This window comes from Fusarium flagelliforme (assembly GCF_020744385.1).
Source record: "Fusarium flagelliforme strain FIESC 12 MPI-CAGE-AA-0113 chromosome Unknown B0J16scaffold_5, whole genome shotgun sequence".
NCBI classification, from domain to species: domain Eukaryota; kingdom Fungi; phylum Ascomycota; class Sordariomycetes; order Hypocreales; family Nectriaceae; genus Fusarium; species Fusarium flagelliforme.
In genome coordinates this window covers 449,841-464,180 of record NW_025763507.1, presented here as the reverse complement: position 1 = coordinate 464,180, position 14,340 = coordinate 449,841, and the positions used below count along the sequence as shown (strand labels likewise).

At 48.2% G+C, this 14,340-nt stretch overlaps 6 protein-coding genes across 6 annotated transcripts; 5 read left to right on the top strand and 1 right to left on the bottom strand.

Annotated features, from left to right (window-relative positions):
• Positions 1-438: 438 nt before the first annotated feature.
• Positions 439-1,955, top strand: B0J16DRAFT_400636 (uncharacterized protein; the record flags this gene model as incomplete). The annotated part of the gene is made up of 2 exons (XM_046132535.1): positions 439-669; positions 720-1,955. 2 exons carry the CDS (start codon positions 439-441, stop codon positions 1,953-1,955), a joined length of 1,467 nt encoding a protein of 488 aa, XP_045980852.1.
• Positions 1,956-3,129: 1,174 nt separating this feature from the next.
• Positions 3,130-5,580, top strand: B0J16DRAFT_343677 (uncharacterized protein). The gene is made up of 2 exons (XM_046128085.1): positions 3,130-4,674; positions 4,721-5,580. The coding sequence occupies exons 1-2, from the start codon at positions 3,140-3,142 to the stop codon at positions 5,247-5,249; spliced, it is 2,064 nt and encodes a 687-aa protein (XP_045980851.1). The 5' UTR covers positions 3,130-3,139; the 3' UTR covers positions 5,250-5,580.
• Positions 5,560-7,264, bottom strand: B0J16DRAFT_306196 (pyridoxal phosphate-dependent transferase). The gene is made up of 2 exons (XM_046124786.1): positions 6,926-7,264; positions 5,560-6,878 (listed from the first exon to the last, which is right to left on the bottom strand). The coding sequence occupies exons 1-2, from the start codon at positions 7,107-7,109 to the stop codon at positions 5,599-5,601; spliced, it is 1,464 nt and encodes a 487-aa protein (XP_045980850.1). The 5' UTR covers positions 7,110-7,264; the 3' UTR covers positions 5,560-5,598.
• Positions 7,265-7,520: 256 nt separating this feature from the next.
• B0J16DRAFT_306193 (Indoleamine 2,3-dioxygenase) lies at positions 7,521-9,044 on the top strand. The gene is made up of 2 exons (XM_046124785.1): positions 7,521-7,938; positions 7,992-9,044. Exons 1-2 carry the CDS (start codon positions 7,618-7,620, stop codon positions 8,958-8,960), a joined length of 1,290 nt encoding a protein of 429 aa, XP_045980849.1. The 5' UTR covers positions 7,521-7,617; the 3' UTR covers positions 8,961-9,044.
• A 763-nt stretch (positions 9,045-9,807) lies between these two features.
• Positions 9,808-12,068, top strand: B0J16DRAFT_415625 (major facilitator superfamily domain-containing protein). The gene is made up of 3 exons (XM_046133537.1): positions 9,808-11,213; positions 11,267-11,392; positions 11,442-12,068. Exons 1-3 carry the CDS (start codon positions 10,305-10,307, stop codon positions 11,925-11,927), a joined length of 1,521 nt encoding a protein of 506 aa, XP_045980848.1. The 5' UTR covers positions 9,808-10,304; the 3' UTR covers positions 11,928-12,068.
• A 1,138-nt stretch (positions 12,069-13,206) lies between these two features.
• On the top strand, positions 13,207-14,226 carry B0J16DRAFT_373052 (uncharacterized protein). The gene is made up of 2 exons (XM_046130509.1): positions 13,207-13,625; positions 13,679-14,226. Exons 1-2 carry the CDS (start codon positions 13,306-13,308, stop codon positions 14,157-14,159), a joined length of 801 nt encoding a protein of 266 aa, XP_045980847.1. The 5' UTR covers positions 13,207-13,305; the 3' UTR covers positions 14,160-14,226.
• The last annotated feature ends 114 nt before the right edge of the window (positions 14,227-14,340 follow it).

Genomic DNA, 14,340 nt, shown 5'->3' with positions numbered 1-14,340 from the left:
GTCAGTTCTTTACCTGTTGTAGCAGGAGTGATAGCTCAGAAATCATGATTTCGATAGGTCAGACTTTCAGCGAAAGCTTGGTACGAAGAGGAAGAAGGATTGGGGGGTCGAGGAACAATGCAAAGTAGTGTACATTGTCCCACGTTCTCTGTCGCATCACCAACAGAGGTACCACCAACCGGCAAACATGGGTCACCAGCAAGCACAGGAACCAACAGCATATCAAAGTTCTTCTAATCAAATCATCAGCTCACGGCGTGGATAAGAAACCCTGTTCCCCGGCCGTTGAACCAACGCTGCTCCACTGTCCCGGTTACATCGCCTAGATAGGCAATCCATTGAACCAACACAACAATACCGTTGGTGGGTCTTTTCCGAGCCTACCCTTCCAGACCCTTATACCTCATCTCCCCACCAAACTGATCCTATAGACCCTTCATGTCTCAAATCATGTTGTTCCTTGCCAGCCCTGTCGCTCCTGCGCGTGTACCCACGGATGAAGTCATTCCTTTACATGTCTGGGATGATAGTCCATTATACAGAAGGATCGCGCTGTACAATTTGAAGGTCTTTGATGATGTGCTGGATCCGGAGAAGTTGAGGGGGGGTTTGGAGAGGTTGGTTTCGGAGAGGACGTGGAGAAAGTTGGGTGGACGATTGAGGAAGAAGGTATATTCCCTACTATCAAGTTCTAATTGAGAGTTGCTGACAAAGTGCAGGACGATGGATATCTTGAGTACCATATCCCAACCAAGTTCACAAAAGAACGACCAGCAATCGCCTTCACACACGTCAACTTAACCAGCATCACAAAAGACAACCACCCCATCGCCTCCCGCCTGCCCAAACCATCCTCGCATCCCTCCATAGTAGGCGATCCAGAAGAAACAGTATCTCTAGCCTGCGGCCTCGACTGTCCCACCTCGATCGACGACTATCTCTACACAGACCGACCATCTCTAGGTCTCCACGTCGTCTCTTTCAAAGATGCGACACTCGTAACTCTTCACTGGCTACATCTTGCGTGTGATGCACTCGGTATGAAAGGTTTGGTGGATGGTTGGGTTTGTGCTATGAAGGGACTTCCCATACCGGAACAGCAAGGTTATGACTATGATCCTTTGAGGGAATTGGGCAGACATCCTAAAGAAGAGCATAGGTTGGCGCACGAGAGGATGGGGACGGTTTCGTTGATGAAATATGCGGCTTGGAATGGGTATAGTCTCGCGTTGGGTAAGAAAGAGACACGCATGGTTTGCATACCGGGTTGGTTTCTCAAAAGGCTCCATACCACTGCCCTCAAAGAACTTGTCGCAGCTGGTGTCAAAGATCCTTACCTCACAGAAAACGACGTCCTTGTCGCTTGGTGGACACGCATCGCATTATCCCATCTTCCTCAAGACTCCGATCGCCCAGTCACAATCCAAATCGGCATGTCCCTCCGCAGATCCCTCTCAAAAGACCTCCTTGACCCCGACAAACCTTTCGTCTCTAATTGTTTCGGCTTCACGAACCTACTTCTCCCCGAAAGCACCATAAAACAGAACCCAACCAGCACAACAGCCCTGCAACTACGCACAGCACTGAACGAGCAGCGCACACGCGAGCAAGTAGAAGCATACCAAGCCATGGTTCTAGACTCTATCGCACCTCTACCAGTATTCTTCGGTAATGGCAACACGTATCAGATTTCGTATACAAACTGGACGAAGGCTGGGTTGTTTCAGGCAGATTTTAGTGCTGCGGCTGTGAAGGAGAGGAGTGAGCCGTTGTATGCTTCTTATATCGGACACTGTCAAGTTCCGTTTAAGTTTCCGGAGGGGTTTGTGGTTGTTGGCAAGGATGTCAGGGAGAATACGTGGCTTTGTGCATATCGGGTCGCGGGCTTGTGGGAGAAGGTTGAGAAGGAGTTGGAGGCTTTGAGGGATCATGAAGAGACTAAAGAGTCAGTTTAGCCAAGACAAGAATAAGGTAGCGGTTTGGAGAATTCCACATGCCAGAATCAAGCAGACAGGCCTCACTTACATGATATGTCTTGATCATCATTCATCCTGGAGATGATGAGGTAATGATTACGAGTACTTGTCATATCGGTGATAAGAAGAAAAGGAGACCAGAGGAAAGTAATCAAGAGAAGCCATTTTATACCTGATTGGAAGCTTACAATAGCGTAGGATTTGACAAAATCTTGTGCACCTGAGTTATAGTTTTTTAAACTTTGTAACGTTGTTGATGGAGACTCTAACTGTGGTTAAACCGAGTGTAGTAGATTGTCATGATATGGCTAGTTCCGCCAAGATAGAGATACTCTAATACATAGCCATCAGGTAAGCTTTCCTCGCCTCACCATCAGCCAAGACGTACTATACTTTCCCCACATATTAGCAAATGCCAGGGAGATCATGGTTCTCTTTCTATCCACTACCTTTGAGATAGTTCAAGTAATAGCCTTCCTCAATAACCCCTTGCATTTCAGGCATGATAGCTACCACATCTACACAGGACCCTGTCCACCTTGTTTACTTAAGTTTTCCTTTTTCTCATTTACATATACATTAGGTAAGCAAATTCCATGTCATCTTCTTCTAACCTTATCATGGTATCTCAGTCACTCCCCACTTTCAGGCCCCGCCACATCAACAACCTCAACACCACAACTCACTCGCCAACCACATCTTGTCTCCAGTAGAAGACGTTGAACTGTTGGCACATTGAACTGTCCAGTCCAAGAAAGGCTTATGAATTATACTGTGAGATTGACATAAATTAGCCTTCGTTCATAGAAGGAATACTCATGCTTATTCGTGTATGGTCACTGAATGTCGTCCTGTAGTGAGCGCGATGCTAGTTAGTGGTCGCACACTGAACTGCAGAACTTAGCCGCCATGCATATCCGACGCGACATCCGCAAAAGTGCATATTTAGTGTCCCTCAATTGATATAATCATCATGAACTCTCAAAACTGATGTTTACAACCTGTAATAAATCCATGATTAAGTAAATACTCAATTGACATTGGATAAGCCAAGTCTCGGAAGCTCAAGCGGGCCGAAAACAGCACTAACAATTATCCACCCGAACATCCGCTCTTTTCCGCCTGCCCAGCCTCCAGCTTCCGTAGCCAACCTTCACCCTTCAATGCAAGAACTAACAACTTATATCCGCAGCCGCATCGCAAACGCCTGCGACGGCTGCAAATCCCGAAAAGTAAAATGCGACGGCAAATTACCATGTAGTTACTGTGCTCGTCGCCAAAAGCCTCACGATTGTCATTACTCACCTCAAGTCCGACGGCGAAGAGCCAATCCATCAGTATCTTCAGCTTCATTGAGGTCGCCGCCTGCTTCGGATAGAGAAAGAGCGTTCTCGACAGGAAGGATTTCTACAGGGAGGAATAGTCCTGCTACTACTACTACGCCGCCCGTTAATGAAGGGAATGTTGAGGCGGCGCATGATGCTGAGGAGGAAACTGAAGTTCCGAGGGAAGCGAGACTTGTGTGCGATGCGCAGGGCAAACTCATATTTGTGGGCGATTGTGCGCCATTGAGCTTCTTTCAATCTGTCAGACAACTCGTCACCACAAGAGTCGGACAAAATGCTTTTGCACCGCAGACAAGTCGGTATTCCGTCCTCGAAAACGCGACAGCGAATCAATCGCGACGAATGCCGGGTGATAACCGCATTCCGAGCGTTCACACAAACGACATCCCCCTCGCTGTGTCCAATTATCTAGCTATCGCGACTGGACTTGTGGATTTATTTGATCATCGACGATTACAGGAAGATCTCATCCTCTGGGCAAATATGAATCAAAAAACAGACGACGCAACAACAGTTGTAAATCTCCTCGTCCTAGCCATCGGAACAAAACTCGACAATGAAGAGCGCGCGCAAGAATATTTCGAATACGCGCGCGAAAAAGCATACTCCAACCTCACAGGCAATTTGAGCGTCACAACAGTCCAAATGTTTACTCTCATCACACTCTACATGCTCTGCTCATGTCAAATCAACGGGGCATTTCTCTTTTTCGGCACAGCCGTGCGCGCAGCATACTCAATCGGTATTCACCGCACTGAAGTCAACGCAAGGTTCGGACCGGATATTCACAGACAGCGCGATCGGCTTTGGAAAAGTTTGCGGATTGTGGATTTGTTTTTGAGTACGTCTATGGGAAGACCGCCTGCGACGTCTGATGTGGATTGTACGGTGCCTTATGAGAATCTGGACGAACCACTCGATTTACTCAACGCGTCGGTGCAGATATTTTTGGTGCTGGAGGGCGTTGTCACGGAGATTTACTCACGACGGAAAATCTCATTACAACTTACAGAGGGAATTTCACTTCAGTTGCGGGATTGGTCATCGAGATGGTTGAAGCAGTTGAAGGATATAGTAGCTGATCCGGATATCCAAGATCGCGCTCAAGCGAGTGGTGCGTGTCAGATTCTGGCGACGTATTATTACGCTGTCATGCTTGTCTCTCGACCATTTCTTATGTATGAGCTTTGTCGACGGTTATCGGATACTGCTGCTCCGAATGGAAGGTCTGCTTTGACGTCTGGCAAGTCGAAACTTGCTGATGCTTGTATCGATGCGGCGAGTTTGATGGTTGATCCTATACTTGACCTCATCCAGAGAGGTGTCCTTGTTGGACATGTTCCAATTCTAGTGTAAGTCTTCAAATACTCACCATTGCGAATATGTCTAATTGTTTAGGTCTTGGTTATTTGCCAGCTCTCTAGTTCTAGGAATAGGTCTCCTCGGCAACTTCGGCCGCGTCCTAGAAAAATACACTCGCATGGCCATCCACGCCCTAGACCACTGCTCCAAGCACGACACCCACGCAGGCCAATACTCACTCATAGCTCAATCCCTACTCACAACGGCACTCGAACATTTAGAAAAACGCGAACTCGCAGAACGTCAACGGCGCACCGAAAATTCCAGCCAATTATTCGGACTCATCCCATCCGAAGCATCACCATCCTTCCGCAGAGAAACAAGCGCTACTACACCAGCTAGAGAGTCTCTAGATAGATCATTCTTGCAACATAATGGATTGCAGAATGTCGGTTCGCCGTTGTTTGGGGATTTGGATTCTGCTTTTTTGGGATTGAGTGAAAGTATGATGCAGACGCCTGATCCGAGTTATTGGAGTGTTGCGGAGGGTGATTCGGGGTCTGCGTTGAATTTGTTTGCTTTGTTGGATGGGGGTGGGGGGATTGATTTGACGCATCATTTGTAGGTGTCATGTACTGGCTGTCAAACTTAACATCATGAAGGGTGACGCGGATACGGAAGCTCGGAGAGATAGCGGGTATGTTCTCGAGATGGTGTTGTGCCTCGTCTATGCAGACGTCGGATACGGAAGACCATGAATAGCCGAGAGTAAGCATGATGATGCTGTGCGGATAGAAGAGGTAAAAGAAAGTGATAGATCACTTGGCTCAAAGCCGAAAGATTACCTTGTACTCAACGACAAGGTATCACAAACACAAAATTAAATCGGACATTCTCAAAGACAAGGCCTCACTGGCAAAAGCACACATAGATTATCTTGTAACAATCAATTCACGCTTATTAAATCTACTTTTCTAAACCTTCAAAGCCCCCCTCAGAATCTGCATAAATCTCCAAACATCCTCAAATCTCGAGTACAAAGGCACAGGGGCAACTCGGATAACACCAGGCTTCCTCTTATCACAAATCACAGCATTCTCCTCCAAAGCTGCACTAACATCGTCCAATAATCCATCTCTCAACAGCACACTCAACTGTGTACCGCGCTGAAGAGGATCACGCGGTGTGATGATTCTGAAAAGAGAAGAGTCACCGGCCTCGGAAAGAATCTGGTCCAGGAGGAACTCGGCGTAGGCTGTTAGCACGAGAGCCTTGGAGCGAAGGTCGTGCATGGTTGTCTTGTTGAACACGCTCAATGCACCAGACAAACTGGCGAGATCAATAGCGCTGGGGTTGGAGAGCTGGTATCCTCCTGCTCCAGCGGTAGGAATAAAGTTGTTATCCATGTTGAAACGAACAGACTTGTCACCTCCGTACCAGCCCATAAGACGCGGTCTGTAGCTTGCCTTACCGGTTTCAGAGTTAACTTCCACCTTGCCATGACGCTCATGAACATAAGCGCCTGCGATAGAACCGGGGCCGGCGTTGATGTACTTGTATGTACACCAGCATGCAAAGTCGACGTTCCAGTCGTGAAGCTTCAACTCAACGTTTCCAGCTGCGTGTGCAAGATCCCAACCAACCACAATACCCTTCGCTTGAGCGTACGCCGTAATTCTGGGAATATCAAACAATTGACCAGAGTAGTACTGAATACCCGGCAAAAGCATCAGAGCCGTATCATCAGCATGCTTATCAATGGTCTCGAGGATAAGATCGGTGGTAATAATATGATCCTCATTAGGCTCAATCTTAACCATACTCTTCTCAGGATCAAGACCGTTCCAGACAACCTGACTCTCGATAGCGTAGTGGTCGCTGGGGAAGGGCTTCCACTCGAGAATAACCTTGTGACGCTTCTCGGTGGGCTTGTAGAAGCTTGCCATAAGAAGATGAAGGTTTACTGTAAGAGTGTTCATGATGACGATTTCATGAGGAGATGCACCGACGATGTCGGCTGATCTGATGGCACAGTCTTCTGCGAGATCTTGCCATGCTGGCAAAGGTGAATTTTCAAGAGCGCTGAAGTGTCCGTTCACACCGATTGAAGCCCATGTTTCTAATTGAGCGTTCAAGTGTTCGCGGACAGCTTTTGGTTGGGCGCCTAGGGAGTTGCCGACGAAGTAGATGCATTGTGTGTTGTCATCCACGCCGTTGGTGTGGCCATTTGTACCATTCTGCGCAACACCGTTTGCTGCAAATTATTAGCACAATCTCAATTAATGTATGAGGGAGACTTACGAATTGATCCATCGAGACCTTTCTTCTTCAAGGACTTTTTGGTAGGAAGAACGAATTCATCGCGTAGATGGCTAAGTTTATCCTGTGAATCCAAATTGCGCGCAAAGTCAAGGGTGTTTGCGTCAGAGGGGAATTTAGCAGCGTTACCGCTTCGGATACGCTCGACGAAAGATGACAATTCCATGATGAGGTCGGAGAATTAAATCTGAGTAAGAAAGAGAAGCTTGGTGTGATGAAAAGTCGTATGATGGAGGGATCTCAAAATCACTTTATGCCCCCTCACCGGCCAGCCCCGGCGTACATTTACGGAAGTCGTGATAAAAAAAGAGTGGAAATTAGTCGAACATCCGAAGTTCCGTTCGCCGAGATCCGTATGGTGGACGTCATCATCCATTTTTGATTTAGTGGGCGTTGGCGATTGGTCACATGGTCTAGATCGGATGCGGAAGAGGATACGGATGTACCTCAACTTCGGATCATGATATTTCGGACGGGACGGAGAGGAAGTTCGGAGGCATGCACGGAAGACGGATGGAAAAGAAAACTGGGAAATTGGAACTTGGCGGTGATGAGAATATTATTTTAGATGAACTCTGATCAATTGACACTTCTTTCTTCTACATGTCAATCTTCTAGAATTCTTCATCAATCCCATAATCCCATTGTATCTAATTGTCCATCACTTTGACACAATGTCGCCACACGCCGTTCCCCACGCTATCCCGCGTAGCAAACTCACCTCGGAACTAAAACAATTCGGCGTAACAAGCAACGCCTTCCTCCCCGAACACAGTCCCCTAAAACAACTCCCCGATGCCTACTATGAACCATGGGAACTTGTCATCCAGCATCTTCCCGCTCTGATTCGATATAATGATATCAGACGTGCTGTTGATACGTTGCCTGTTCTTGGTACGCATAGACTTAGATCTGAGGCGGAGTGGAGGAGGGCTTATAGTGTTCTTGCGTTTTTGACGCATGCTTATGTTTGGGGTGGTGAGAAGCCTGCTCAAGTAAGTCTCTTCACATTACAGTGTTAGGTGGATGTGGATGCTAATTGTTGTAGATCCTTCCTCCTCAAATTACTGTTCCTTTTTTGGCTGTGTCAAAACATCTTGAACTTCCCCCCGTTCTATCCTACGCAGCCGCCAATCTATGGAACTTTACATCCTCTTCATCCGACTTCACAAACCTCTCCAGCCTCTCCACACTACATAGCTTCACCGGTACAGAATCCGAATCATGGTTTCTGCTCATCAGCGTCGCCATGGAAGCACGCGCCGGCTCCATAATTCCTCGCATGATGGAAGCACTTGAGGCTGTCAAGACTCGAGATTACGCTACTATCATCTCTGCTCTTGAAGCATTAAAGTCCTGCATCGATGGTGTGGGCGCTTTGTTGGAGCGTATGTACGAAAGGTGCGATCCGCATACATTCTACTACAAGATCAGACCTTTCCTCGCAGGATCTAAAAACATGGAAGCTGCCGGCCTTCCGAATGGCGTTTTCTATGACGAGGGTGATGGAAAAGGTGAATGGAGACATTTGAGAGGTGGAAGTAACGGACAATCATCTCTTATCCAATTCTTCGACATCGTGTTGGGCGTAGAGCACATTCCCACAGGAAACAACACAGCCGCAAAAGGCGAGAAGAGTTATCACGACATAGTGAAGGATTACATGCCAGGTCCTCACCGTCGTTTCCTAACGCACATTGCTCGCATGGGCAGCATTCGCGAACTAGCGCTACAAACACCACACACCGCTGAACAAGAGCGACTGCAAGTGGCATTTACTGCTGCGACGGATGCTTTGACAGTTTTTAGGAATAAGCATATTCAGATTGTCACGCGGTATATTATTTTACCGTCGAGGCAGGGAAAGACACAGGCTGGACCCCAGAATTTGGCGAGTTCGAGTTTGAAGAAGGGCAAGGAGGAGGAGTTGACGGGGACGGGTGGGACTACGCTTGTTCCGTTTTTGAAGCAGAGTCGGGATGAGACTAGTGAGGCTGGTCGGTTGGAGAGAGAATGAGAGAAGTATTTGATAGACATTAGCGATTTGGAATGAGTGCCGATGCCTCAATGAGATTATGAAGTAATTATAAGTTTGTTCAAAAGATTGAGTACATGAACAGTGGGTGACGGTAATTGAGCTTGGAGACTAGCATGGGAAAAATCCTTCAGTACCTGGCGATCAATGCACCGGCTCATAACCCGATGAAAGCCTCAACTTTACTCGTCAATCTTCTAGAATAATTCCACGCCAAGCCAAAACTTACTCTCCATCCGTCATGTTTATCTTGGCTACCCGTCTCCAACAACCGTTCAGGTCACTGTCACCCACGCCAATGCATCTCCAATCCACAACCCGGGGAACTGAGTAACCAAGCCGACGCGCTCAACAATTCACAATACCTTGAATCAATGCTGATCTATAGAATACTCGTACCCATTCCATGGCATTGGGTCTACCCTTATCCATCACAGACCGACAATTCCCGGTTCGGTCGACACTCACCCTCCCCATTAGCTAAACCATCCCCATATCTAAAACTCAATCCCCAGCACGAACCTCCTTGTCTCCAATTCTTTCCCCAACCATTTCTCCACTGTAATATTATTTCCCCACGGGCATGAATTCTGCTGCCTACGGGGAGAGACAGATACTCACTAGCTCACGCAGGCAGTGGGAGTTTGGCTGTAGTAATGGTCTCGTGTCTATTCGGGCCTTTTATTTTCTCTGCTATTACTGGGGGTTGGGCGAGGGATGGGCGGTTCCCCTCATTTTTGCGGAGTCTCCGCATTCTCTCCAACAATCAGAGCTTCAAGATGAGGAGAAATAATCCTTCGCGGTAGTTAAACATTATCGGGAATGATCTAATAACTTTAATAAATTATCTATCCGATTGATCTCTACCGTCGGAGAGTAAATACCGGCATCTTCTTCCTTTTCGCAAACTTCTGCAATGCGCTGAATGGGTTCCGTACTGACCATCCCCCGCTGTACAAGGACAAGATCTACAGCACCATCACTCCACAACACCCCAAATTATTGGTCCTTGCTCTAAAAAGTGTGACACTCAAATTTTGCATCTTCACTTTCAAGCGAGGGTGACAGTCAACCGACAAACCAATCTGGGGGATCAACCTCGGCCAAGTTGAGTCAAGTCTAGCGGATAAACCCTTCCCCAGCTAAACCCCCATGTTTTATTTTTCTTCTCCGGGTTTTATGGCAAGGCAATGATGTAACATGTCGGGGAACCGTTTGTTCATAAATGCTACCATTTCCGGCTGATTGACAACACTCTCTCTTGTGTCTTCCCAGGTGCTGTGCAGTGTTTCCGTTGTAGAGCGAAAACACCAGCGATCACTCAATATGGCAGACCAAAAGCCAGACAACCACACGGCAGCAGCCAAAACATCCATCGAATCCGCCCAAGATGCCCGCGCCGCCGCTCTCGCGATGGACTCGCAGCATCGCGCCGCCGTCGAAAAGAGCATGAAGCGCAAGCTCGACACGCGCTGCGCTCTCTTTGTCCTCATCTACATCATGAACTACCTCGACCGAAACAACATGGCCGCTGCGCGTCTCAAGGGTCTTCAAGAGGACCTCAACTTGAGCTACAACCAATACGCTACATGTTTGAGTATCTTGTATGTCGGATACATTCTCATGCAGGTGCCCTCCAACATGTTCATCAATCGCATTCAGCGCCCGAGTTTATATATTGCGGCCGCTATGTTGCTTTGGGGTCTTATCTCGACTCTGAGTGGCAGTGTGCATAATTTTGCGGGCATGGTCTGCATTCGTTTCTTCTTGGGATTCGTTGAAGCGGCCTTCCTACCCGGTGCGCTGCTCATTTTGTCGAAATGGTACACCCGCCGCGAATTGACCAAGCGCAATGCGATCTTGTTCTGCGGTAATCTCATCTCCAACGCCTTCTCCGCTCTTGTCGGCGCGGGTGTCTTGTCCAATATGCAAGGCGTGCTGGGCCATGCAGCATGGCGCTGGCTATTCTGGATCGAGGGCGCTATCACCATGGGTGTCGCTATATCCGCTGCGTTTATTCTGCCTGATCTTCCTCATAACTCGCGTGGATTCACCGAAGAGGAGCGACAGGTTGCGCAGCTGCGAATGGTGGAGGATGTCGGTGAAGCCGATGAGGATTCTGCTGAGGAGAGCGCATTTTACGGATTGAAGCTTGCGGTTAAGGATGTCAAGATTTATATCATGATGCTTACCTTTACCGCATACGTCGTCGGACTTTCCTTTAACGCATTTTTCGTAAGTTTTTCCCCCAAAATAATTGTCGCGAATTGTTGCTAATGATTGAACAGCCCAGTTTGACGCAGACGCTGGGATTCGGTTACGTGCCTACCCTTCTCATGAGTGCCCCTCCATGGGTCTTCTCTTGTATTGTCTCAGTCATCAACGCTTGGCATTCGGACAAGACAGAAGAAAAGGTTAGTTCCAACGTTGTCGCATCAATTGATACATACTAACAATAAATAGTTCTGGCATATTGTCGGTCCAATTGGTGTCGGAACGGTCGGTTTCATCATCAGCATGGCCACCGAAGCCGTCGCAGCGCGCTACTTGGCGCTCTTCCTGCAAGCGTCTTCGTATGCAGGCTTCATCGTCTTTTACTCGTGGATCTCCTCATCATTCCCTCGTCCCCCCGCCAAGCGCGCTGTCGCGATTGCCATGATCAACGCGTTCAGTCAACTGGGCAACGTCGCAGGCTCTTACGTGTGGGATCTCAAAGAGAACGGTTACCGCAAGAGCTACGGCATTGTTCTGTCCATGTTTGGCGTTACAGTTCTCGGATGTTATATCTTCCGACTTGTGCTGATTGATCTGAACAAGAAGTTGGAGGCTGGTGAGGCGAATGCTTGGGAGACGAGACAGGATGTCGCGGCGCATACGGCGGCGGTTGAGGTTATGGATAGTCCTGATGAGGCATTGAGGATGAAGCGGGATTTCCGATACCTGATTTAGTTTATGATAACGTTAAAGCGGCGATAGGTTGCTGTAGTAAGGGTTCAATAATCCCTGGAATAAATTGTTTGGCTCATCAATTTGCATGTGCATTCTCAACATGGTTGAGACATTGACCGTTGACCCCGCCTTGAACACGGCATCCATGATCTTTGTCTGCTTTGTCTTGTGCTTGTGTAAAAATTACAATTGATGACTTCCAAGTGCTAACTGATGACTTTAATTGCTGATTGATGACTTTGATGGTCAAGAGTCTCAATAATAATTACTCATGTCTACCAAGACTCTGTAAGCATTGGTGATGTATTAACTCATCATTTGTCTTGTCCAGGGTAAGCTCTGTCGGACCGGGATTGACAACCAACCCCTCCATCAATCAGCCCAGCAACAATCGTCTGATGCGCCAACACGTCCAAGCAACGCGTCTTTACTGAGCTAAGACATTCATTCACCAATCCAACAAGGTAAGACTCTCAAGCTAAACTTGATTAGGAGCGGTGAAGCCCGGCCGTTCTGCGGGGTTTGATGCGGTTAAGCAAGGAAGAGAGGCGGGAGAATGACGCTTGATGATATCCACACGCGGGGCTACTTTCTCGGTGGTATTTCATAGAAGAGTCGGTTTACAGCAGAGTAGACAGGTATTCTATATGGATCAATGATGAAATGGCCCATCGAAAGTAAACAAATACTCATTGATAAGATACCAATTGCGATCGCATCGAGAATGGACACGGTAATGAGTCGTGACCCCCATGAAGTGAAGCTGTTACCCCGCCACGCCGAGATGGTGTTTTGTATGCAGACAACCACACGTCGCACCATGTAAAAAAGTCAATCAGCTGAAAAGACATCCAATTGGTAGATTACAAAACAGGAACAGAACAGAAAAAGCGTTGGATCTGATCCCACCGAATGTGGTGTAACTGTGCTCACCCAACACAACAAATTACCCCTCGACGCGTCTGGAGGGGCATCATCAATCCCTCGTCTTGTCTCTGGAGGGGCATTGATCCTTGGAAGATTCGAGTTTCTTCAGTACTTCACCGGACATTATTGAATGGCTGAACTAGACTAGAGAGAGTGAACTGTCACAGCTCAATTCTCCATCAATTATTATGGACCTCTTGCTGTAATCGGCGATGTCTCTTGTCTGCATCTCCCGAGTCTGTCCTTACTTCCATGACATCACTGGACCCATCCATCCCACCCACCAAAACACCAACACCCAATGCATGTATCGATGCTGCTTTTACACTCTCGGCATTATCAGCCCATGGCTTTGTACAAATAGTCTAACCTCTCCCTCCCTCTTTTTCTCAATCCCAAGCACTCTTCTCACATCAATTCTTAATCTACATACCCAATCAACACCGCAAAAATGGTTCAAGAAATCCCCAAGGCCAACAAGCTCATCGACCTCCTCAGCCTCAAGGGCAAGGTCATCGTCGTCACCGGCGCTTCCGGCCCCCGCGGCATGGGTATCGAGGCTGCCCGCGGTGCCGCTGAGATGGGCGCCGACATCGCCATCACCTACGCTTCCCGCAAGGAGGGCGCCGACAAGAACGTCGAGGAGCTCACCAAGGAGTACGGTGTCAAGGCCAAGGCTTACAAGCTCAACGCTGCCGACTACAATGATGTTGAGCGATTTGTTGGTGAGGTCATGAACGACTTTGGCAAGATTGACGGTTTCGTCGCCAAGTAAGTTCCCTTCAATTGATGTTACTCTTGATGATTGATGCTAATGACTGTAGTGCCGGTGCTACTGCCAACGCTGGTGTCATCGACGGCTCTGCTTCCGACTGGGACCACGTTATCCAGATCGACCTCAACGGCACAGCCTACTGCGCCAAGGCCGTCGGCGCCGTCTTCAAGAAGCAAGGCCACGGCTCCTTCGTTATCACCTCTTCCATGTCCGGCCACATCGCCAACTACCCTCAAGAGCAGACCTCTTACAACGTCGCCAAGGCCGGCTGCATCCACATGGCTCGCTCTCTCGCCAACGAGTGGCGCGACTTTGCCCGTGTCAACTCCATCTCTCCCGGATACATTGACACTGGTCTGTCCGACTTTGTCGACCAAGAGACCCAAAACCTCTGGAAGGGCATGATCCCCATGGGCCGAAACGGTGACGCTAAGGAGCTCAAGGCTGCTTACGTTTACTTCCTTTCTGATGCTTCTACCTACACTACTGGTAGCGATCTCATCATTGACGGTGGATACACCTGCCGATAAATGGGGATTCTTAATGACCTTGATGATACCAAAAATAATATAGTAATGACAATTACATGATGACCTCAATTTATTTCCCTCTGTCTGTCACTGTGAGCTGAGCTGTTCTCTCCACTGTGGACCTCGTTCCTGGCGTGTGCTTGCAGTAGCTTTACCACTAAACTCCAGGTGTCTTTAGTGG